Source organism: Cornus florida, unplaced genomic scaffold (genome assembly GCF_030987335.1).
Source record: "Cornus florida cultivar Cherokee Brave unplaced genomic scaffold, ASM3098733v1 CherokeeBrave_3.0.0_Hap2_Chr05, whole genome shotgun sequence".
NCBI classification, from domain to species: Eukaryota; Viridiplantae; Streptophyta; class Magnoliopsida; order Cornales; family Cornaceae; genus Cornus; species Cornus florida.
This window is the reverse complement of record NW_026775575.1, coordinates 66,981,523-67,006,787: the sequence shown is the minus strand read 5'-3', so window position 1 is coordinate 67,006,787 and position 25,265 is coordinate 66,981,523. Positions and strand designations below refer to the sequence as shown.

General features: G+C 40.1%; 2 protein-coding genes across 2 annotated transcripts; one reads left to right on the top strand and one right to left on the bottom strand.

The window, feature by feature from the left end:
• The first annotated feature begins 7,445 nt into the window (after nucleotides 1-7,445).
• LOC132309405 (uncharacterized) lies at nucleotides 7,446-16,411 on the top strand. Its single transcript, XM_059807717.1, has 3 exons — nucleotides 7,446-7,667; nucleotides 7,770-8,036; nucleotides 16,253-16,411. The coding sequence occupies exons 1-3, from the start codon at nucleotides 7,542-7,544 to the stop codon at nucleotides 16,409-16,411; spliced, it is 552 nt and encodes a 183-aa protein (XP_059663700.1). The 5' UTR covers nucleotides 7,446-7,541.
• Nucleotides 16,412-17,587: 1,176 nt separating this feature from the next.
• On the bottom strand, nucleotides 17,588-24,856 carry LOC132306719 (chaperonin CPN60-2, mitochondrial-like). Its single transcript, XM_059804243.1, has 18 exons — nucleotides 24,679-24,856; nucleotides 24,566-24,590; nucleotides 24,293-24,424; nucleotides 22,144-22,303; nucleotides 21,757-21,932; nucleotides 21,520-21,615; nucleotides 20,700-20,804; nucleotides 20,366-20,452; nucleotides 20,192-20,281; nucleotides 20,007-20,087; nucleotides 19,800-19,868; nucleotides 19,595-19,672; nucleotides 19,397-19,492; nucleotides 19,121-19,220; nucleotides 18,931-19,034; nucleotides 18,153-18,258; nucleotides 17,974-18,052; nucleotides 17,588-17,889 (listed from the first exon to the last, which is right to left on the bottom strand). Exons 1-18 carry the CDS (start codon nucleotides 24,714-24,716, stop codon nucleotides 17,793-17,795), a joined length of 1,719 nt encoding a protein of 572 aa, XP_059660226.1. The 5' UTR covers nucleotides 24,717-24,856; the 3' UTR covers nucleotides 17,588-17,792.
• Nucleotides 24,857-25,265: the final 409 nt, after the last annotated feature.

Sequence of the window (25,265 nt, the reverse complement as noted above, 5' to 3'; positions counted from 1 at the left end):
ACATAGATCCAGAGGACCCAATAAACAGACAACATCCAGCACGAACCAATCAAATCCCACACCGGCAAACCTCAGATCCGCTACAAGCACCCAGAAAACCTCAAGGAATGAACCACACGGTCACCCGAAGCAAACTCCCAATGAATAGGAAACCTCTGATGAACAGAGAATCCTTGACGGCGCAAGGTTTTATCCAAAGTGTACAAGTTGTAGGTACCCAGTTATATATGTTGAAATGTTACTATTTATAAGAATTTGTAACTCTGCAAAACAACATACTTTCTTCATTTCAAAGAAGAATGAGCAAAATATATGAAAATTCCAAAACCAAATAATGTGTCTAACATCTCTTTGTTGCTAAGAATAATTTTTTTTTATTTGCCAAAATATCGCATTGGAATGTACTCATTTATTCGTTCCACTCGCAATTCCGCTATAAAGTAAAGTAGACAGAAGAATCCGAAAGTGAAAGATGTATATGTAAATTCTAATTCCCCGAAAGAGAATATTTATTCGTCAATAAAGGAATAACGCGCACAAAAATACTCCTGTCATTTGGTGGAACATACCTTTTTTTTGTGAGGCCCAACATTACAAAGGCTTAAGTAGGCCTGTTTACTCCATTATTTTGGCCCAATGGAAATGCGACATGTGGCGAGTTTCAATGGAATTTACCACGCTGGATCGCAACTCTAATAAATTATTATTAGAAGCTATGTAATATTACATAGTACTTAGACAAGTGGGTCAGTATAATCCTACCATGTGGGGTTTTGTATTTTAAAAGGAAAGAGGTGAGTCCTATTAGGACTTACCATCTTTAAAGCAAGGGTCCACATATTCTTATTTGGGAAAAAGATTATTTCATGGAAAGACTACCATACATGCAACCTCATGCAATTATTCAAGACAAATTCAACTAATTAGTTCTCAACACATGGCGAGTTCTATGGAACTTATCATAGTATATCAATTCTTTTTAAAGAATTGTTGTTATGGAAGGTTTATAGGTAAAAATCATGTATCCCTAAGTAATTGGAGGTTTCCCATTATGGCAAAACCAAAGTTGACTAAGCAAGGAAGAGGAGAACGTGGTGCTAAAAATCTCTCCTACTTTGTAGGGATTTTTGGCTGATATTAAGTTACTAAACTTGCTAAGTCAAAATACAAGCTTGCAAGAGAAAAGGAACGTGGGATAATTTGTATTTATGGATGCATATATATATATATATATATATATATATATATATATATTTATATTAAAATACAACCACGATGAGGAGTTGCTGAAATAAAGGAGTACACAAAGCCATGAATTCCAAACTCAGAAGGAAAGTCTCAAGAAGGGGAATTACCAAAAATCCAAGGAACGTGGTCTGCTGAAGGAAAGGGACGTGGGAATAAGTTGTGATTATGGAAAAAAAAAAATATATATATATATATATATATATATACTGAAAACCCATGATGAAGTAATCATTGAAATTATGGAGTCCATGGCATCATGAATTTCAAGCCCAGAAATGAAGGTTTGGTTAAGAGAAGTTGCAGAAAATCAAGGAGACGTGGTTTGCAAAAAAGAAGGAACGTGGGATGACACATATTTATGGATATATATATATGTATATGTATATATATATATATATATATACATATATATATGCAGCCCACGATGAAGAAGTTGCTAAAAAGAAAGAGCCACAGTGCCATGAAAGGAAAGATCAAACTGGAAGGAAGTTACCCAGGTTAAGGGTAACGTGGGTCTGCAAGTAACTTCTTTATTTATGCATGATATATATAAAGTTGTATAAGGAAAGAAGGAGTTTGCAGATGGAAGGGATTATAAAGATCGTGGGACACCAGGCCAAGCAAGAATACGTCGGTTGAAAGTGGTAGAGCTTCATAGGGGAACTACCACTAACTAAGGGAAGTTACCAAGGATCATGGATAACGAGACTAAAACTAATAAAATCATGTTTAAAATTAAGGAAAGAAGTCGACAACATGAAGAAGAACAACAACAAAAACGTGGGACATCTGTCAATTGATAAAAAGGACAAGTGGGAATTCACTTTAAAACTACCCACGACACAAGTTCATTAAAGACTAAAGAGAACATGGCTGAAGTCTGCAACAAATGAGGGAAAAGATGGAAGGAAGAAGTTATAACTGCCAAGAGATCATGGGACACTTGGCAGTCCAGAATCAGGCCACGTGGAAATCGCTGGAATTGCCACATCAAACTGCTACATGCATGGAGAGTTCTATATATAGAGTACTTAGAGCTAATTTGCAAACCCTGTTCAACACACACAACCAACAACACTTCAATTTCTTTACATTCATGTATCTTTACATTCATGTAATGCAATTTCAATATGTTTAATTCAAGTCATGCACTTATTATTCCTACTTTCCAGAACTTTACTTTGAAGTCCTGCACTTTCAATACAGCTTTCCTTTCCACTAGCCATAGTTCAGTCCGAAAGTCCTTTTCCAAGGCAAAAAGAACCCTTGAAAGTGGTAATTCCAGTCCTTCATTCAATCGTTTGATCCCTACAATTTCCTACCAGATAGTTGTTCGGATATCCACTTTGGAACGACAGTAGTTCCTGGCACGTCCGACGTTCACCCTCCTTTCCCCACCTGGAAAAGACCCCAGTTTTTAGGAGCCGAACAAAGCCCAATAGCAAAAACTAAATCAAACCAATGAGGGTTGTTCTGAAACAAGTTCATGATTTAGAACATCACACATCTAATGAATCCTCCATTGATCTCGTCATAAAAGACTTAAACTGAGCAAGAGTTTCTCTTCCATTTGGTACTAAGAAGTTTGCCTCTTATAGTTCCAGTAATAACACTTAGAAGCTGCTTGGGTGTCATTCTCTTCCCTTTGAAGAACCCAACATTGTGTTTCTTGCCTTCCAGTGATGGACCAGAAAATTTTGTAAGGGGGCCTTTTAATTTGTGAGGAACAAATTTATATGGTAGGTCTATTTTTGTAATTTCAATAGGGTTTTCTTTATAAAAAAAAAAAACAACCAGTGGGCAAATTAAAATTCTAGTGCAGCACCAGAAAGATGTAGTTATCAACTAGTGGGCCTTAATCCATCTAGTTATCAAACCAGAAAGATGTAGTTGTTCCACCGTTTGACAAGTGGTCAAGCAAGAGGACACTGGTGTGGAAGCTTTCACCAATTCCATGAAGACGGATGGTTTTTTCCTCATACAATCTCAAATCATTTTTTTTTTTTTATGTGCGATTAATTTTCAAAGGCTAAAGCAATTTCCAGTCCGTGGAATCATATAGTTTGATTACTCTTGCATTTTGCATTCCTATTTAATTATAAATAATAGGTACATCATATGTATTATGATTTCATCACGGACACGATACGACACGACACGAATACACACTTCAAATTTTAGAAAAAGTAAAACACGGCGTGGACACAACTACATAATAATATAAATTTTTTATTATTATACATCTATTCAGTAATAATATTATAAAACTCTAATTCATTTATAATTTCTATACTAAGAGTTGCTCTTAAATGAATTAGAAAATAAAAATGTGTCATTATTGTAATAATTTTTATATTATATATATTATTATTTCACTACTTTGTCACGATTTTATTCATAAACAGTTTTCCGTTTTCTAGAAAGATAATAATTTTACATGTTCTAAAAAGTTCTTCTTTTAAGAGGATATATTTGATGAAATCTTATAATCTAGGTTATCAAGTGAAATGTAGCTCGATATTAAAACAAAGTTCAAGTCCACAAGACACTTTTGTCATGCATAACTCTACACCCATATCTAATTATAATTTTAATAATATTTCAATCATGTGAGAGATTGTTGAAATTTTGAGTGAATGAAATGTTTATAATTATTTATTTTGTTCTAATTTTAATAATATTTCTATCATGTGAGAGATTGTTAAAATTGAATGAAATATTTATAATAATTTGTTTTGTTTTGTTTTATTAATATTTAAACATATCCGTTTGTAAAAGTCATATATATATATATATATATATATATGGATAAAGTACAATAACACCTTCTGAGATTTGGAATAAAAATATGTTTGCCTATTTTTGAACATTGACACTCTCTCAAATTTGAAAATATTAACAAAGAGTCCTGACAATAATAAATTAACTTTATTAACCTTTGATATAAAATTAACATTTTAATTGAATTAAATACCTTTAAATCAAACCATAACCCAAACCCCTCTCTTAATCTGACTATGGTCCTGAGGAGTAACAGCCTACGCTTCTTATTCCGGCTGTAACAGGCTAACAGCCGAATTTTATTATGCTTATGATTATATTTTCAGAGCTTCGGTTATGCCGACTGCAAAAGCCGAATATTCTTTCATGTGCTCGTGAGTCGTTGGAGTTTGTCGGTCTCTGTTTGGGCCGACTTGGCCGATATGATCCTATGCTTTTAGGCTTTAACTGCTGTTTATTAAGCCAAGTGCAATGTTTTGGTACAGATATTGGGCCTTTTGGGCTTAGGCCCACTTATTTTCCATCGGCTTAGAGCCACTTGTACCTACTAATGCTCCCCCATTGTATAAATTTGATTCACCTTCCATATATATATATATATATATATATATATATATATATATATATAATATATATATAGGATAATGCTTAATTAGTTATCGGTGAGTAGTTTCACCCTACTCATTTTTATGTGTTCTAATAAAAAAATTAACATGTCAGTTTCAATAACAATATCAGCAAATATAAAAAAAGTTAGACCGACCTATTTTAATGGGATAAAAATCCTTTTTCTTTTCTCTTTCTCTCTCATCAATTCCCAAAACTTATAAGGTAATACAGAATGAATTTCCAACTCTGGAATTGATTATTAACTTTCTTCTTGAATTGCTTTCTTCCTCAACATTCAACAACCAATTGCGAACTAAACCAAAGGCACGGAAAAGCCACCGGCATTAATAGCTGACGTCCTGCTCTGATACTGAAAATATACCGTTTTCAGTCTCATGGGCAAGGCCGAAGTGGTTTTTTTCTATATGGAATTTCTCTTTAGTAATACATTGCACTCGTTATATATACAGTATATATACAAGACAATTTGATCATTCGTATCAAACCATAAATGCAAAAGTTATCCAAAATGAGAGAAAATTTTAAAAAATAATAACACTTATCATTGAATATTGCACATTTAAACTAAAAATAAAAAATAGGTACTACTCCGAGCAATTTGTACGTTTACACGGCTTTGTCACCATCTATCCCATCACAGAAAATGCAAAAAAAATCTGTGCACAATATGTGACCAAAACATAGAAAAGAAAAGAAAATAAATAAATAAATAACAATTACAATACCGACCTCACTTCTACCAACACCCGGCCACTGCACAACCGTTCTCTCGTCACAACTCATTCTCCTAACGGTGTCGGAGCCACCGCAGTGGTTGTGGGCACAATCTCCAAAGAATAGTTCAACAAGATGGCAAACTCTTTTTTCAATAATAAATTAGTCGCCGGTTCGAGGAAAGAAAGAAGAAATAAATTTGACAGTTTGTATTATAATACTATCTCACGTTGTTATCAAGAAACAGAACCGCATGCACATCTGACATTGAAAATGCAAGAAATTCCTTCTCCACTTTCTTTCTCTAGAATTCTTACACCTCAACCCCCAAAAAAGATCCCACTTCATTTCATTCCCTCTCCTATTTATAGATATTTACAAGATATTTACAAGATATTTACTAATTGCTGGATCTGGGCCTATTCCTTCGTAAGCCTTGGTCACCTTTGATGGGCTTACTCTCGTTCGGCCCATATGGCAGTGTCCTTCTATGGGCTGGCCCAGCTGTACGGACTGAATGCTATGTTTGCGAGTCGGATCTGGCCCATGTCATCCGGGGCCTCCTCAACTGCCCCCATAATTGCCCCTTATTTAATAAGGGGTAATTATTGATGGCGTCTCATCATGATGTTGACGGCTCGAGATAACCACGTGGGGGAGTGGACGGTCAGATCCAGCATCAATGTTCCGGGGCTCGAGGGATTTCTGGCCTTCCCGACGCTTCGGCCCTCGGGCCCCCTCGCCTTTATAATGCTCTAGAATTCCACTTCACTTCCCTTTACCGTCTCCATCATCAGCCAAGTCTCTCTCTTTTCTAGAACAGTGCTAAGCTTTCCTTGGTGAAATTCTTCAAGAGTCATTCTTCCAGCGATCTTGCAGTCCTCCGAGGTTAGTTTCATTCTTTTTACTTTCGGCAGGCTTCCATTTACCCTCTTGTAGATTCTTCTATCACTTCCACCATGGTTGTAGATCTGGATGTTCTTCGTATGAGACTTAAACTTCCTGACAACATCGAAGTTAGGGTTTGCCCCCAAGACGTTAACATTACGACCGGCGCCGGCCTCCTGCCCGGCGAAGTCTTATTCACGAACCTTCAATTGAATGTTGTTAGGTTCCCTCTGCACCCTTTCTTTAGTTATGTCTTCAATAGATTGGGGATATCCCCTCTGCAGGTCAACCCCAACTTCTTTAGAATCATATCTGTTATGCTCTTGTTGATGCGTGACAGAAATCTGGACCTCGACCTCATAGACCTCCTTCTGTGCTATAAGGTGAGTAAGATCCGTATTAACGAGCCCTTCTACCACCTCTACCCGTTCGAGAAGATGTCCATATGTACTGACACAATAAAATCTGAAAAGGGTTGGAGGGATAGCATAGTGGGCATTAGTGGGGCTTGGTCTTCGCCGGCTGCAGAGGGTTACCCAATCCCGAGCGCCTTTGGTGTCTGCTCTGTCTCCTCCTATAAAAAATTCAAATCCCATAAACATGACTGCCCCTGTGAAACATGCATTCCTCGTTTTTGCACTTACTTATGCCGCTCCTTGGGAATACCTTGTGATGACTTGAGCTACAGTGTTTGCAGGGATAGGAGTAACTACTTGAAGAGATACGTTCTGAACGATATTCCTTCCTGCTCAGATCTCCTCACTTCAGACAACCTCTTTGCGCTCTCCTCACTCGGCTACAACATGAGCAGACTTCAGATTCCCTCTTTTGGCAGGAGGAAAAATACTCCCCCAGCCACTCCTGCTGCTGGGGCGACCTCCTCTCCAGCGTCAGCTTCTTCCTCAGCCACCATATCTGACACTGTCCCGAGCGCAGTGGCTACTAACCCTGTTGCCAGCGCCCCTGCTGCCAACCAGAACGCGCCCTCCCCAGCTACCATAACTCCTGCTGCTGCGGGGGTCGGTCGGGACAAAGAACGAGGCAAAAGGCCTCATCCTGACAGTGAAATCGATCCTGAGGAGGAGCCTCTCATTAGAAGGACCCGGGTCTCTGGGCCGGGTACTCTCTTGCACCGAGCGATCAGAGCTCCTTCTCCCTCTGGGCCTCCTGTAGCTGGTGGCTCTGCTTCTGCTTCAGGCCCCCCTTCTATCCCCAGCTTACCGCCATGGGCCCCTCGGTACACCCGAACGGATGGGACGTTCGTGAAACCGAACGAGACCATGCTGAAGGATGGCCAGACCGCTATGGCCTACTACAGGAGCATGTGGACTCCGAAGGACCTTGAGGCGGCAAAGGGCCTTTCCCAGAAGGACGTGTTCAGTCGCTTTCCCCAATCTGCTATGGAGGTGACTTTTATTTTCTAACTCATGAATTCTCTTATATTACTTGGTCTTGCCTTCGCCCGTTCTGACTATTGGTTTAACCGTTTTTATTGTGCACCTATGCAGACATTGTTCGGGATGATGGCCATGCAGAAGCAGGTGGAGATGGGGAACGCCAGGGCCCGAAAGTATTCTGACAGCCTGGAGGTGGCTAATAAAGAAAACGACCTCCTTGCCATGAAGAATACCGAGGTGCTGGTTCGGCTTGACAAAGCCGAGCAAGAGAGAGATGTCCTGAAGAAGGAGAATGATTCCCTTCAGGATGAGAAGGACGCCCTCCAGCTTGAGAAGAGCGTCTGGCAGACTGAGCGGGAATCAATTAGGGAAGAGAAGGCAGAACTCCAGCGCCTTCTAGCTGATGAACAGTCTGCTCGGATAGCTTTTGAAAAAAGAGCTCTGGACGAGCGTACCGCTCTGATCGACGCGATCAGCAGAGTGGGTGGTGGGATGCTGGCCCTTCACGCTCAGTTCTCCAGGGTCGGTGCTCTTCGGTATGCTCAAGGATTCCGGGAAGGTTTCGCCGACCGGGTTCCAGATGAGGGACAGACCAGCTCCACTCCGGATGAGGTAGACAAGGATCTGGGGATCGAACCTCTGGGGGTCTATGTCGACCCAGAACCCACCGAAGCGGAACGTATATTTGATGAGTGCCAGGACATCGCATCCTCAAGGATCATCACAGCTCCTCCTACCGCTCTGCCACTGACCGCTCCCCAATCGTCAACCGTGGTTCCTTCTATAGCCACTGCTGACGCTGAACCCCAGCCGAACGATTCAGTCATTCACCTTGATTCCCCGCCTCATGAAGGTAAGGCGGCTGATGGGGCCGAGGAGGCGAGTCGGCACGACCAGGATGCTGTTGGTACTGAGGCGTCTAGCTAGGGCTCCTTCGAATTCTTCTATTTCATATCTTCTTGTAATGATGGACATCTCTCTTTTGTAAACTCAATGTTCAATATTAATGAAATGACAGAACTCTTTTTCCCTATGTGTTGTGCTCTATTCAACTTATCTTCAGTACATACATATCTTTTCTCTCTTTTTCTTTTATATTAGCTTTGCCGTGTGTTTGTTTACGGCAAGTGCCTGGCGCTTGGCTAGAATGCCACTTGCCACTTGGCTTTAAATTTTTAGCAAGTGTCTGGCGTTCGGCTTATAGTGCCAGCTGCCACTTATCTTGCTTAAGTGCCTGGCGCTCGGCTAGAATGCCACTTGCCACTTGGCTTTAAATTTTTAGCAAGTGTCTGGCGTTCGGCTTATAGTGCCAGCTGCCACTTATCTTGCTTAAGTGCCTGGCGCTCGGCTAGAATGCCACTTGCCACTTGGCTTTAAATTTTTAGCAAGTGTCTGGCGTTCGGCTTATAGTGCCAGCTGCCACTTATCTTGCTTAAGTGCCTGGCGCTCGGCTAGAATGCCACTTGCCACTTGGCTTTAAATTTTTAGCAAGTGTCTGGCGTTCGGCTTATAGTGCCAGCTGCCACTTATCTTGCTTAAGTGCCTGGCGCTCGGCTAGGATGCCACTTGCCACTTGGCTTTAAATTTTTAGCAAGTGTCTGGCGTTCGGCTTATAGTGCCAGCTGCCACTTATCTTGCTTAAGTGCCTGGCGCTCGGCTAGAGTGCCACTTGCCACTTGGCTTTAAATTTTTATAGTAGACCGTTGGAAAAGAAAATTCTTTTTTTGTAAATTCCAGTAACTTGCTCATTCATACGTATTTGATTGACAACAAATAACATCCAATTAAAGCCAGAACTTAGCTTTTATTGGTAGTACCTCTTCAGAGACGTGGCGTTCCAGGGCTTGCTGACCAACCTTCCCGCCATGGTTTCCAACGTATATGCCCCCTTGCCAATGACTTCCGCAATTCTGTATGGGCCTTCCCAGGGTGGCATCATTTTTTTGACCATCCCCACCTTTCTTTTCAGAACCAGATCGCCAGGGGCAAAATCCCTATGTTTTACTCTCTTGTTGTGAATATTCGCCAGCACTTGCTGATACGATGCTAGCCTTATAGCAGCTGCGTCTCTCCTTTCGTCTATCATGTCGAGGTTCAATCTTAACATCTTGTCGTTCTGATCCCGACTCCATGCTAAGCTTCTGATAGTGGGGACTAAATGCTCAACCGGTATAACTGCTTCGGTACCATACGCCATTGCGAACGGGCTCTCCCCAGTCGGCCGCCTTGGGGTGGTTCTGTAAGCCCATAGAACGTTCGGGAGTTCATCCAACCACTTCCCCTTATGATCTTCCAGCTTCTTCTTAATGCAGGCGAAAATGGTTCTGTTTGTGATTTCTGCTTGTCCGTTGGCCTGAGGATGACTTACTGCAGCCAACTTCTGGTTGATTCCATACTCCTCCAGCAGCTTTCTTACTTACCTGCTGTCGAGGTTTGTGCCATTGTCCATGACTATTGTTCTGGGAACACCGAAGCGGCAGATAATGTTGTTCCAGATAAATCGTCTCACCTGAGTCTGAGTCACGCTAGGATACGGTTCTGCCTCCACCCATTTAGTGAAATAATCCGTGGCCAGTAACACATACTTGTTCTGAGCTCTTGCAGTTGGCAGATGACCGACCACATCCATCCCCCATTGCGCGAAAGGCCACGGCGAGGCCATTACGTGCAATTCCTCAGGTGGTTGGTGGATCAATGGTCCATATCGTTGGCACTTATCGCACCTTCGAGAGAACTCCTCCGCATCTCTTGACATGTTTGGCCAGAAATACCCTTGTGTCATTGCTTTATGCGCTAACGATCTTCCCCCAGAATGATTGCCACACACACCCTCATGAATAGCTCGCAATACCTGCTGCGACTCCGCGGGGGTGACACATTTCAAGTACGGGCCAGAATAGGACCTTCTGTACAGCTGGTTCCGCACGATGGCGTACTTGGCAGCATTCTTTTTGAGTTTCCTAGCTTCATCCCTTTGCATAGGCAAAACGCCATCTCGAATATAGGTAATGATTGGGTCAATCCAACTCGGTTCATACGGTATGACGTTGACTTGCCAAGGGTCAGAGTCCATCGGTTCTTCGAGAATGGATGGCTGGGTCACTATTCCTACTGGAATCACCCTCGCCAATGTTTCACCGCAACTCGAAGCACTGCATGCTAAACGGTCTGCATCTGCATTCTGTTCCCTCGGCAACTGTATGAATTCAATCTTTGCAAAGTCCTTGGCTCTACGCAGAACGGCAGAACGATATGCCCCCATCATGTCATCCTTGGTTGCGTACTCGCCATTTACCTGCCGAACAATCAGCTGCGAGTCACTATACACTGTCAAACTTTTGATCTGTAGCTCTCTGGCCAACTTTAATCCATTTAGCAACGCCTCGTATTCCGCTTCATTATTGGTGGCTCGGAACTCAAGTCTGAGTGCTTGGCTCAAGGAAGTACCCTCTGGGGTTTGCAGTTTGATCCCAATCCCAGCCCCCATCTGGTTAGAGGAGCCATCCACAAAAAGTTTCCAAGAGCCGCCTCTAAGGTCCTTTCCGTATCTTCAGCATCACATTCTAGTAGGAAATCGGCTACCGCTTGCCCTTTAACAGCTGTTCTCGGCTCATACGTTATGTCAAATGAACTCAACTCTATGGCCCACTTTGTCATTCTGCCCGAGAGCTCTGGCTTGTGCATGAGCGTTCTGATTGGGAAAGTTGTTAGAACAGCTATGGGGTGGGATTCGAAATAATGCCTCAACTTTCTTTTTGCATTTACAAGTGCAAGTACCACCCGTTCGGCCTTTGAGTATCTTTTTTCTGCCTCCATCAGTGTTTTGCTTACATAAAATACCGGGTATTGCACCCCTTCCTTGCAACGAATCAGAACGGCACTCGTCGCGACACCAGATACTCCAAGATATAGAAATAACTTTTCTTCCGGTTCTGGGGCTGACAGGACTGGTGGATTCTGCATATATTGCTTCAAATGAGTCAATGCCTGTCGTTGCTCATCCCCCCAGACCTGCCTTCCATGGCTCCGAATCGTGTCAAAGAATGGTTTGCAGTGGTCTGACAATTTTGAAATAAATCGACTTAATGCAGCTATTCGTCCTGTTAGGGCTTGCACCTCTCTGATCGTCTTTGGCTCGGCATTCTTAATCAAAGCCTCTGCTTGAGCGGGGCTAACTTCGATGCCCCTGCGGTTGACCACGTGTCCCAGAAACTGCCCGGAACTCACACCGAACGAGCACTTGGTCGGATTGAGCTTCATCCCATATCGCTTTAGTACATCAAATACCTCTTGCAGATGCTTCAGATGATCATCCTTTTTCCTACTCTTTACCACCATATCATCAATATAGGCTTCGACAATCTTACCCATTTGATTCTTAAAAACTTTGCTAACAAGTCGTTGATAAGTTGCTCCCGCATTCTTTAGCCCGAAAGGCATAACTTTGTAGCAGTATGTTCCTCGCTCGGTGACAAAAGAAGTTTTTTCTTCATCTGCGGGGTCCATAGGAATCTGATTATAACCTGAATATGCGTCCAGAAAGGTTAAACGCTCATACCCAGTGGTGGCATCCACCATTTGATCAATCTTAGGCAACGGGAAGCTGTCCTTCGGACAGGCTTTGTTCAAATTGGTGAAATCAATGCATACTCGCCATTTCCCATTTTTCTTCTGCACCACAACAACGTTGGACAACCACTCAGGGTAGTGCACTTCTCTGATAAATCCCGCATCAAGCAGCCTATCGACTTCTTCCGCTATGATCTGATTACGTTCTGGAGCAAATCTTCGCTGCTTCTGTTTCACTGGTTTGAAATTAGGATTGACATTCAGGGAATGACAGGATACGGAAGGACTAATTCCAGGCATGTCTAGGTGACTCCATGCAAATACGTCGACATTGTGGGACAAGAAATCCACTAGCTCTTGCTGCTCTTCTCTGGTCAGTCTTATACCTACTCTGGTAGTTCGTTCTGGCCTGGACTGATCGATCTGCACATCCAGAAGGGGCTCCTCGGTCAAGTCGGCTGACTCCTCCACCCTATTCTGCTCGAGCGGAGGTTCCTGTAATTGCTATCTGGGGCTTGTCGAACGGACGGGCGCCTTTCCTTTCCCAGCATGCTTTAGTGTGACGGAATAACACTCTTTGGCTGCGACCTGATCCCCCCGAATGTCTATTACTTTATCTCCATCGGGCCCGAGGCACCTCATGACCTGATGCAGAGTTGAGGGTACACCTCGGACTCTGTGAATCCATCCTCTTCCCATCAGGAGATTATACGAGGGGTGAATTTCCACAACCACAAAAGTTTCCATAAGAGCTCGTTCTGCAGCTTGAACTTCTACTTCCACTATCCCGACGGGTTCCACCCTCTTCCCATCGAACCCTAATAAGGGATTTCCGGTGGGCTTGAGCCTCTCTGGTTTAATGTCGAGCCTGTCAAATGTGTCCCTCGGCATAACATTCGCACTGCTCCCAGGATCGATCAGAACTCTGCGCACCAAGCAATCTGCCACTGTCAAACTGACTACCAACGGGTCGTCATGAGGCAGTTGAACACGCTGCAGGTCTGTCCAGTCGAACTTTATCTGCATTGACGGGCTCTGCTGGTGTAGAGTGGTCACATTGCCGACCCTTTTCTTCATCTGCGCCTGCCGCAGGCGCACCCGGAGCAGCTCATCTGACTCTTCACTAGGCTCGGGTCGACCATGGATAGCATTGATTATACGAACTGGTTGCGAATTGTGGGAGCTTTGTTTATGACTCCTTTTTATTTGTTCCACCGGTCGATTCTGCTCCATCGCCGAGCCTTGAACATAACTCGCAAACTCCCCTCTAGCTATCAACATCTCCACTTGCCTCCTCAGGTTCCTGCATTCGTTAGTCTGATGTCCGAAATCAGAATGAAAAGCACAATGTTTAGTTTGATCCCTCTGTTCGAGGGGTTGTCTAATTGGCAGTGGTGGATGAAACTTGTCCTTGTTCTCCTGATACAGCCTCGCCAGAGTGACCTTCAGCGGAGTAATCAACTCTTCCTCCCTGGACCTTTTTTCGGCCTTCCAAGTGGTCTGACGTTGCGGCTGAGCCTGCTTCTGCCTGATCTTTGCCTTGGACTTTTCCTCGGTCGACACAAGCGACGTTGTCCGAGCATTAGCTGCCTCCTCTTCTTCGAGGCGCACAAAGCCATCGGCTCTCTCATTGAGTTCATCCATGGTAGCCGGCGTGTTCACTACCAGACTGGTGTGAAACGGAGTTCCGCGTGTCATGGCTAACTTGAAGGCTTGAACTGCCGTAGAAGGGTGGCATTCGATCACCATACTCTTAGTGAGATTAAACCTGGTAAGAAAGGCCTGGAGACGTTCATCCTTGTGCTGCCGCATCGTGAACAGGCTCGAGATGTCCTTCGGCGGGCGTTTGTTCCCATAGTACTGGCTTATGAACCGATCGCACAGGTCCCTGAAACTGCCAATGGAGCTCCTAGGCAAGTTTTTGAACCAGCTGAGCGCCGATCCGGCCAGGCTTGTAGGGAAACATTTGCACATTAAAGAGTCGTTTTCCGTATTCAGGGCCATTTTCAACTGAATATGATACACATGATCGATCGGATCGGTCGTTCCGTCAAACAGAATAAAGACTGGCATAGCAAACTTCCTTGGATGCGGCGCATTCAAGATCTCGTCGGTGAATGGTGAATCCACCGTCCGAGCTGCGGATCGGAGAGCTTCATTCTCTCTCTGGAGTCCAGCGGTAGCTCTGTGAGTTACGGTTCTGCCCTCCGAACCGTGATGAATGACAGTAACCATGGAAGGCCGGTAAGACGGATCGAACGACCGTTCCTCTATGAACTCTCTTTGCCAAGGCGACGCTACTCGACGGCGATCAACCTCCATCACTTCCTCTCGGTCAAACCTTTCCCGCTGCGGATCAACGTGAGTCGATCCTTCGTGATCTTCAACTCGACGAACATTTGGCGGCAAATTGTCCATCATCCTTTCATCACGGTGGTGAGCTGACTGATTGTTCTCGTTCTGATCGCCTTGATGCGCGATATTGGATTGAACACCTCCTTCTCCGACCGGAGGTGGATGCGAAACCGCAGGTATTTGCCGATGTTGCAGTCCAGCTTTCAATTCTGCATTTTCTTTTCTGAGAACTTCAATCAAGTTCATCAACTCTTCAAGCTTTGTTTGCTGGACAGCCTCCATCGGATTGGAGCTTTCACCTATCATTATTCCCGAACGGAGTAAAGGCATTAATCTCAAGCTCGCGAGTAGATCTGAGCTTCGTGAGTAGGAATTTTTTAGATCTGGCTTCTAATTCTCCGAATTATGCTCACTGTTTACGAGATCTGAATTGTCTGAACTCTAAATCCGTCAGATCCTGCCACAATCAAACAACTCGTAGATCTGAAGTCACTCCAAAGCTTCAAGAATTGTAATTCTTCCAGAGCAGGTCACAATCGCTCAGCTCTGGATTCAAATCCCAAAGATCGAGTCTCGATCAACCGAATTGGTTTGAATCCATTCGATATTCCTCATTGATCAACCAAACTTCCATGCGTTTCCCACAAACGGCGCCAATTGAAGATGCAAGAAATTCCTTCTCCACTTTCTTTCTCTAGAATTCTTACACCTCAACCCCCAAAAAAGATCCCCCTTCATTTCATTCCATCTCCTATTTATAGATATTTACAAAATATTTACAAGATATTTACTAATTGCTGGATCTGGGCCTATTCCTTCGTAAGCCTTGGTCACCTTTGATGGGCTTACTCTCGTTCGGCCCATATGGCAGTGTCCTTCTATGGGCTGGCCCAGCTGTACGGACTGAATGCTATGTTTGCGAGTCGGATCTGGCCCATGTCATCCGGGGCCTCCTCAGACATATCTCCAGAATTGGAACTTGGACTTATTTATTTTAGCAGATGATAAGAACGAATTAAGTGTGCATATATGAATAATGTGTGTGTATTATGTATATTTATATACACACACTATATTGCATGTCTTTTTTTTCCATTCGGTGCCACGTTTACATCCATTGCACCATGGGTTTTTTCCTGTGTACACGACATGCAGCACCGTTTAGTCGTTGGGAATTGATTGTGAACATTGTGATAATGCTAGATTTTTATTTAATAACAATAATAATAAGTAAATAAATAAACCTCTTAGATAATCAAAATCGCTAAATAAATTTATTTTACATCTCTTTTTTTATTTAGACAAAAGTATATATTTTTTTGTGAATATATTTCATGAAAAAAAAAAAAAGCATTTTTATTTAATTAATTTTTATAAATATATTACATGAAAAAGAAGGTATTTTTATTTAATTAATTTTTATAAATATATTGCATGAAAAAGAGGGTATTTTTTATTTTATTAAAATTTAAAATAAGTTTTATTTTATTAAAATTTAAAAAAAGTATAATAAATTTTATTATAAATAATAAAGTTTTAATAATAAGTTAATAATTTTAAAAAAATGGTAATTAAGAATTTATTTATTTTTATGATAAATTGATAGTAATAATAAAATTAAAATAAATAGTATAATTAATATTAATCACTATGTTATCCACGTCAAATAGTTGGAGGAGATTCAAAAAAGAAAACTGTACAGAGAAGGCCAAGCCCATGGGCTAAAGACCCTGAGGCCTCCAACAGATAAAAACGAAAGATGCAAAACAGAGGCCACGGAAAACAACAGAATGGGTGTTAGTCAAGGGAGTTTATTACAAAATAGTTGAGGAGGGGTCAGACGGATATTTTAAGGAGATTTTAAAAGGCAAAATTGTAAAATTAATGGGAGGATTTAGATGAAAGAGTTATTTAACAGAAAAATAAAAATTAATAAAAATAGCTTAGTGGTGAAACACATAGTTCCTTGAATGGATAGAGGAAGTATCACACACAGCCACACAAACCATTATCTATATTCAAATTTCAAACCGAGAGACCCACACCAGACAAAGCTAACTAACAAGATAATCCAATGGGAAGGAGACCTCCGGAGATGATAAAGAATTTGAAGTCATCTCCTCGGCTCGATAGGACCATGAACCGTCACAACTGGTATAGCTCTCCTTCCTTCGAAGGGGAGGTGAGAGGTTTAAGCTAGGGATGGCAATGGGGCGGCTTTGCCTAAAATCCACCCCCCAACACTAAACTAAGCTGACGGACACTAAATGGGAGAGAGAGAGAAAGAGAGACGGTGTGTGTGAGAGAAACAGAACGCAAATTGTCATCACCGTGCACAAGAAACAGAACGCAAATCGTCATCACCGTGCACAATTTTCCTGATTATCGGATATCGCTAGTCTCTTGGTCGTGGCCGGTGAGGAGCAAATGATGATCACCAAATGGCCGGTGAGTAGTAAAATGGTGACTAGCCGCAGAGGCGGCGGGTACTAATATCACCGTATTAGATTTAGATCTGGAGAGTGACGCGAGAGGCATAAACCCTAGACTCTAGACTTGGTAATTATTTTAAAGTAAAGGTAAAAATGTAATACTAACATAGAATCTGGACGGGTTCCGACTCGGGTTCATGTTTTAAATCCCATACCCGCCCCACGGGGTAAAAATGCTTCCATTATCTATCCCATGTGGGACGGAAACCTCGCTCCTATGGGGTAAAAATGCTTCCCGTATCTATCCCATGTGGGACTGAAACCTCGCCCCTATGGGGTAAAAATGCTTCCCGTATCTATCCCATGTGGGACAGAAACCTCGCCCCTATGGGGTAAAAATGCTTCCCGAATCTATCCCATGTGGGACAGAAACCTGCTAGATAGGGAGAAATTGACATCCCTAGTTGGAGACCGTTGTAGTCATTTGTGGGTGGGTGTAGGCATATACCTGGCCAAAAAATAATAATAATAATGATAATAGCTATACCCAAAACAGCGATTAAAAAAGAAAAAAAAAAAAAAAAATCTAGAACTATGAGCTCTCACTAATCACTATAATATTCTGTTTTCCGAAAACTACAAAAAGAGGTTAAATTATTTTTTTCCAAAAACTAGGAGAAACAGAGAATCATACTAGTGGTTGAACAAACAACCTTTTGTGGTTTTAAAAACTGAGTAATTTAAGGAGATGAGATGAGTTGAGGCTGTCACAAGTTCCTCAATAATCCATGCCTCCACCCATTGGTGGAGCTTCCTTCTCAACCTTGGGAAGTTCAACGACAACAGCCTCAGTTGTGGTCAACAGAGAGGAAACACTACATAGAGAAAGAGAACCGATCAGTGCTTGATTGGAAAGCTAAAACAAAAGGGAAAAAATCTTCGCAGGCTAGGAAAATTACCTGGCAGCATCTACCAAAGCTGTTCTAATGACCTTCAATGGATCAATGATTCCTGACTTCACCATGTCCACATATTCACCTGGTTGGAAAATAATTGTCAAAATTGAGAGAATGAAAGTAATTTACAATCTCTTTTAGTCTCTGTGTGTGTGTGTGATAGAGAGAGAAAGAGCGAGAACCTTTAGCCGCATCATATCCGAGGTCAGGGTCATCCTGCTCCAACAACTTGCCAACTACTACTGCCCCCTCAACTCCAGCATTAGAAGCAATCGTGTGCACCGGTGCCTGCAGGAGAAACAGATTAATACACGATTAATAATATTTTTAAGGAGTACATTCCAAGAAAGTCTTTGCAGTGCATGTTTTGACCATATAGAATAATAACGACAAGGTCCTGTGCAGGCGAAAATATAAAGAGAAATAAAGCCAACTATTGTTTTGGGCAGTATTCTATCAATGTAAGCCTCAAAAGCAGCCATAGATGAACTATACAGGTATTTTTGTTATTAAAATTAGACAGAATACATATTAAAACTTCTCAAAATATCTAGCAATTTTAAGGTCCATCATGTGCCCCCCACGACCCAACAAGCAACAGGTGTTTTAAGATCCATAATGTCAACCCCAACCAAAAGAAAAAGACAAAATAAAATAAAGAACAATATTGAGAGTTTTTGTCTTCAACAGTAATTATTTATTAACAAAAAAAAAATTATATGTCTTGCAGCTTTAATGTTAATTTTTTCAAGTTTATCTGCTTTGCTGCTCAAACCATCTAAATATTCTACAGCATCATACTCAAGTTAACGAGGGTTTTGAATATTTTCAGCAAATACCCCTCAGGCAAACACGCAAAGTGCTTGCTCACCAAATAGGCTCGAGAAAGAAACAAAACTATATGCTTACAATTATAGCACTAAAGTAAGTTGATCATTTAGAATAGTAAGAGGTTCAAACCTTTAGAGCATTCTGAATAATCTGAACACCGATCTTTTGGTCGAAGTTCGCAGTTTGGAGAATTGTCAACCCCTTTGAGGCATAAAGAAGAGCAACACCACCACCTAGACATAAAAAGCTCAAAATTAATGCCCAGTCGTCCTAAAGCCAACAAGATATACAAAAAGCTTTCATAAATTAAGCAGCTCACCAGGCACAATTCCTTCCTCCACAGCTGCCTTTGTAGCATTTAAAGCATCAGTAACCCTGTCTTTTTTCTCACTCACCTCAGTTTCGCTGGCTCCTCCAATCTAGCAAAAGTACAGACTTCATTCATATGTTGTTTCACAAATTACCACTTATTTTGTCCTATTTTATAAATTGCCATTAATCTCCTATGAACTACTTATGTAGGCCTAGATAAGAGCTCTTGGCCCTCTTTACAGACAACAGAAATGATAAAGTTGTCTTCCAGTGAGAAACTAACCTTCAAGACAGCAACACCACCAGAGATCTTCGCTAGTCTCTCTCGCAGTTTCTCCTTGTCATAATCAGAAGTGCTTAATTCAATTAAGGATCTTATCTGTTAAATGGCAATGACAGGCCGCAAATCAAGTTAGTTATGAATTCAATGGGAATCAGACAGAATATCAAGTAACTGGTTTGAGAATATGATGGTATTAACCTGGTCAATTCTTTCTTCAATGTCTTTCTTGCTACCAGCCCCATCAAGAATTACAGTATCATCTTTTGATACAGTAACCTGTTATCCACCACACAATAAGATGATAAAGAAACATAACTTGCCATAGGGTTATCGAAAAGTAGCACATCAATCACACCAAAAAATAGCACATCAATCACACCAAAACATCATTCTAATATCTCACCTTTTTGCATGACCCTAGCATTTCTACTCCCACCTTATCAAGGTTCAAGCCAAGCTCATCAGTTATGACCTACAGTTGATCGAGGAGGTGAAGAAAGGAAGAAAATTTACACAATGGCACATGCAATACCAAAAAAAAAAAAAAAAAAACATATTCAAAAAAGTAAGCCAGTGGTTCATTCAATAAAATACTAAAAGGTGAACCTACCTCTCCCCCTGTGAGGATGGCAAGGTCCTGCAGATTGGCCTTCCTATTTTCTCCATATCCTGGTGCTTTAATGGCACAGACCTTCAACAGATGCATAATAAAGTTAGATTCAGAGAGTTGTACCCCCAAACAAACTGTACTTAAGCTAATGGATTACTATTTATGTGATAAGAGCTTAAAAACACCTTGATTCCAGCACGAAGCTTGTTCAGAATGAGGGTCGCCAATGCTTCACTTTCCACATCTTCAGCAACAATCAGTAAGGGTCTTTGCTTCTGGAAGAACATGATATAATATGGTTGTAATATTCAAATAGCACGAAAAACATGTTTTTCTTAACATACAAAATAGATGTCTACCTTCAAGGCCAACTCTAATATTTTCACCACTGCATTTACGCTTGAGATTTTTTTCTCATGGATTAAAATTAGTGGATCTTCTAGTTCCTGGCCAAAATAAAATGAAAAAGAACTTCATTAATAACAGGAAGTCAGGCAGCATACAGGAGTAGGAAGTACCCAAACACCATGAAACACTCGGCAAAGTAAACATATAAATAAACTAGTAGTGCCCCTGAGAGTGTCTATGAATGTAGATTGATTCTTTTTCTGTTCTTTTTTTCTTTTTTCAGGGAGTTGGGGGGTGGGGGGAGTGCATAGAAGTCATTAGTTCAGAGAAAATAAATCTGCTTACACATTTTTGAGTCTTTGGATTAGTGATGAAATAAGGGGATATATAGCCTTTGTCCAGCTCCATTCCTTCAACCACTTCCAATTCATTCTCCAGTGTGTTTCCGTCCTGCAACAGTGTAAGGCAGCAACTAAATCCATCAGTTGGATCCTTAAAAAACTTCACAAAATAATAATGGCAGGATAAAGTTCTACAAAAAATATTAAAATAACATAGATATAACCGTTCGAAAAAAATAATAATAACATAGATATAGTATTGAAGACAAAAGAAGAGCGAAGATCAATTTAAACATCAACACCACGATGCAAAAGGTATTGTAATTTAAATCAGCAGAACTAATTAACAAATCAGCATGAACAATAAAACCATCCCTTTGGTAGTTTGCTTGGCTACTATTCTCAAGAAAAAATAGAATATTTTGAATATTTTTGCAAGTAACTAACCAAAAATTGTAAATACGTATATGCTACTGTTAATAAAATTAAGAAAAAAACCTTCAAAAAAAGGAACCTGACCAACAAAAAAAAAAAAAAAAAGGAAAAACAAAAATGGTGGAGAAGGGAAACTAAAACAAATTAACAAACTAGTCATGACTAAAACATTTTTCCATATAGAAAATCAAGAACATCATACCAAACGTTTCAAAAATTTATTTATAAAAAATTTTAAAATTTTAAAATAAAGGATTAGAAAAGAATGATTGACTAACAAAAACTGCACAAACAAATTGTAAAGCAACCTGCACCTATAGCTATTGAACATTTAAAAACTATAGGTATCATTCAGGAGGAAAAGACGGAAAAATAAGAAGGCCACTTACAGCAATGGTAATAACACCCTCTTTGCCAACTCTCTCCATAGCCTTGGCTATCAGCTCACCAATCTCTCTATCTCCATTTGCTGATATTGTGCCAACCTTTTCAAGATGAGATGCTATTAGTGATACAATAAATCATTTACATGAAAGCTATCATTTTTCACAAATAATTCCCTCGAAACTATTACACTTTCATATCATAAGTAACTTTCAGTTAAGGAGGTACTCTATAAAGCAAACCTGTGCTATTTCTTCAGACGTACTAATCATCCGTGCTCTACTCTTCAAGTCTGTGACCACAGCATCAACTGCCATCGTGATCCCTCGTCTCAGGTCCATGGCATTCATTCCAGCAGCCACTGACTTGCACCCTTCAGAATATATTGCGCGGGTGAGAACTGTTGCACAAGTGGTACCTGAAACATATGAACATGCCCTGGATCATCAACCATGTCTAGATTTGGAAAGTCCCATTTTGCTGAAGATCTAGTAAATGTAGGAACTACCATATCCATCAAGATGCCATAGGTCAGAACACTAGCAATAACAACCTATGCATCAAAAACAACTATATGAAACAGAAGATAACATTCAGGTAGCCTAAAAACAGCATGTCTGAAACCTCACCATCGCCTGCAACATCATTTGTAGCATTTGCAACCTGCTTTACAAGGCTAGCACCGACATTCTTGACTCTGTTGCTGAACTCAATGCTCTTTGCCACAGTGACCCCATCTTTTGTCACTTTCGGGGCACCATAGCTTTGTTCTAAAACAACATTGCGTCCCTTTGGAAAAGTCAAACACCAAAAAACAACACTAGTTAACCATCATAGATTGGAGGATAAAGATCCAAGGGACATAAAAGAACCAAACTACACTAGCCTCCATCACACAATTTCAAATAGGGAAACTTTTTCAGGAAGAAAAAATAATAATAATAAACAAATTTTGAACAATAACAAGTATCAATACATTACTTGAGGAAAACGAAAAGACTCGACAAGAAGAAATAAAGGCAAAAGGAGGACTGAACAACATGCAATCAAATGATAATATGATAAAAGAAAAAACTAAAGAGACAATTTACTGAGCCCAAAATACAGTAATCCATATCAAGCAACAGATGCCCAACTTTATGGCAACAATATTTTTTGATTCTAAAGTCTAAATAATATTTTCTTAATTGTTAAAAAGGATTCGAAATAGAAGTAAAATGATACAAACAATTTCCGGTTAAAAATGCAACCCCTCAAGGAAAAGATAAGAATTCTCAAATATGTTATCCTAGATCAAGAATAAAAGGGGAAACATAATTAGTAGTATCATTCTGATCATTAGGGATTTGGTTGCAGGACTTCAGTGATTAGGATACTCTCAAACTTAAATCTTGATTTTGCACTCAAAACATAATTCTTCTTTTATAACTTTTAGTTATTTTACAAATTACAAGCCATGTAGCACTGACACTTTTTTAAAAAATTCAAATCCATGTCAAAAACCATATTGTACACAATCTTCTGTGCAACATGCCTGGAGACATGTTGGACACCTGATGACCCTCAAACTTGAATTGAATTTCAAAACAAAATTTGAAATCGTTCACATATTAAACAGGTCAAACAAGCAATCAACAATTTTGAATAAAAGGAAAAAGTATAATTGTAAAGAATAAAATAAAATATACTAGGCTTTAAATTTCCATTAACTTGATCAAACTGGCAAATGTTGATGGCAAAGAAATAGATTCCTCTCTTTCCTTTTACTCATTGAATAGATTTGTTTATTTATTGGTCAAGTTAAACGAAGGGGAAAAAATTCTTATTGACCAATCAGAATTATCTCTTTTAAGCAATTCAAATGAGAACCACTTGAAATCGCAGGTTATTTATCATTTGCTTTATTTTTCATTAAAACATTTAAGGGCAAAATTTTACTTTATTTTATTTCCCTCCTGTTTCCTTTGATTAGATTTCTTTCCTCCCAAATTCCGGATCAAATATTGTTTAATAACAAATAGAAGCAGCAGGATCCAAAATTTAAGCACAATAAATTAAGTACGATGAAAGCTAGCACCCATAAATTTGTTGAAGGATGAATTCACATTATTGACTCCACAAAAGAGCAAAGGAAGAGAATCTAAAAGCCATAGTTAGATAGACACCAATGTCAGTGCTTCAAAAATTGGAACTGAAACATTCATGGGACATTGATTACACGGTATAGTTTTGAACAAAGAACTACCGAGGGAAAATCACACAAAGAGAGAAAAATTATGTTTAATGAAATAGAGTATGTGAATGTCTATGATTGTGTTATGCTGCGTATTTCATACAAGGTGAAAATTTGAGATACTGCTGCTAGGGAAAGGGGAAGACCAAAGTTAAAAGTAGAAGGATAAAAAATTATTATAATTATCAGAATCATAGGATCAACTAAAATCCACAACTTGGCCTAATGAAATAAGACTCACCATTGTAGTTAATTATTCAAAATCACTGACTAGAATTGATTGATAATTGTCCATTCCAATGGACTTCAATAACAGGATTCATGTAGCCTACACATAGTGGGCAAAGGGCTGGCTTTGTTGGGTTGAATTGAGAAGGTGAAAAATACACATTCACATGTTATACAAAAAAAAAAAAAAAAAGTGGGTCTTTGTTTTCTGTTACGCCTTGTGTTAGAACAGAAATTACATTTCTCTCTCACAGAAATGCGACAATTTCAAAGAATACACGGAACAACAACATAGTCCAATTCTAATACCAACTCACTTTTGGCCCCATTGTTACTTTAACAGCATCAGCGAGCTCTTCGACACCCCTGAGCATCAAAGCCCGCGCTTCGACCCCGAATTTAATGTCTTTTGCTGCATAATTTCTACTCCAAGCCAACCTAGTACTAATCTGAACCCCAAAAAACACAAAAGATCAATTTGTCAAATATATATATATATATATATATATATATATATATATATATATATATATATATATCAAACATTAACATCATATTGCTAAGATTGAAACAATTAAATCAATCAATACCTGCTTAGTACTGTTCCTAGCGACCCTACATAACAAAGGTAGAGAGATCAGTGAGAACGAAGAAATAATCGATTCAAAAAAAAGCGATTTTTATTTGTTGTTATAGAACATACCGTGCTTTGGAAGCAAGATTGGCGGCGAATCGATACATGTTACGAGAGTTGCAGGGAAAGAACGCTATAGAAAATATAGAGAAAGAGAGAGAGAGAGAGAGAGGGGTTTTTGGGATGACTGAACAGAAATGGGGGTTTTGTAGAGAGAGGGAGGGAGAGAGAAGGGTCTAGAAGGAACGTGTAAAGGGTTTAGGGTTTTGAGGTCAAAGCCCAGAACAAAACAGAACGACCCGGATACTTTGGGTCTGAAATGGAGGATCTGAAATGGATCAGGTTTGACCCGCAGTCTGATTCAATCTGATTTTTATTTTATTTCTTGTAATTAATTCGATCTGAAATTTTTTTTAACAGCTTTCGATTTTACGAAAATTATGGCATTTACATTGAGTTTGGAGTTCTTAATAAAAAATAAAATTTCCTTTTTTTTTTTTTCGTAGAGTCCACCACGGTGTTGTGAAGCTATCTAGGCTAATAAAACACTAGTCTATTTTGAAATTTTATTTATTTTTTAAAATTATTATATATGTATTGAGAATCAAAGTTTTTTAAAAGAGTAGTGTTACTTGCTGAATTCTCAAATGAATTGT

What these genes read in the sequence shown, in the direction of transcription:
- LOC132306719 (XM_059804243.1), bottom strand. Translation starts at nt 24,716, where the DNA reads ATGTATCGATTCGCCGCCAATCTTGCTTCCAAAGCACG. An exon ending in CGTCTGAAGAAATAGCACAG is followed by an intron (nt 21,616 to 21,756) that starts GTTTGCTTTATA and finishes CATCTTGAAAAG; the next exon opens with GTTGGCACAATATCAGCAAA. An exon ending in GCTTTGGTAGATGCTGCCAG is followed by an intron (nt 17,890 to 17,973) that starts GTAATTTTCCTA and finishes TTCTCTATGTAG; the next exon opens with TGTTTCCTCTCTGTTGACCA.
- LOC132309405 (XM_059807717.1), top strand. Translation starts at nt 7,542, where the DNA reads ATGCTGAAGGATGGCCAGACCGCTATGGCCTACTACAGGAGCATGTGG. An exon ending in TTCCCCAATCTGCTATGGAG is followed by an intron (nt 7,668 to 7,769) that starts GTGACTTTTATT and finishes GCACCTATGCAG; the next exon opens with ACATTGTTCGGGATGATGGC. An exon ending in AATCAATTAGGGAAGAGAAG is followed by an intron (nt 8,037 to 16,252) that starts GCAGAACTCCAG and finishes CACGTCAAATAG; the next exon opens with TTGGAGGAGATTCAAAAAAG.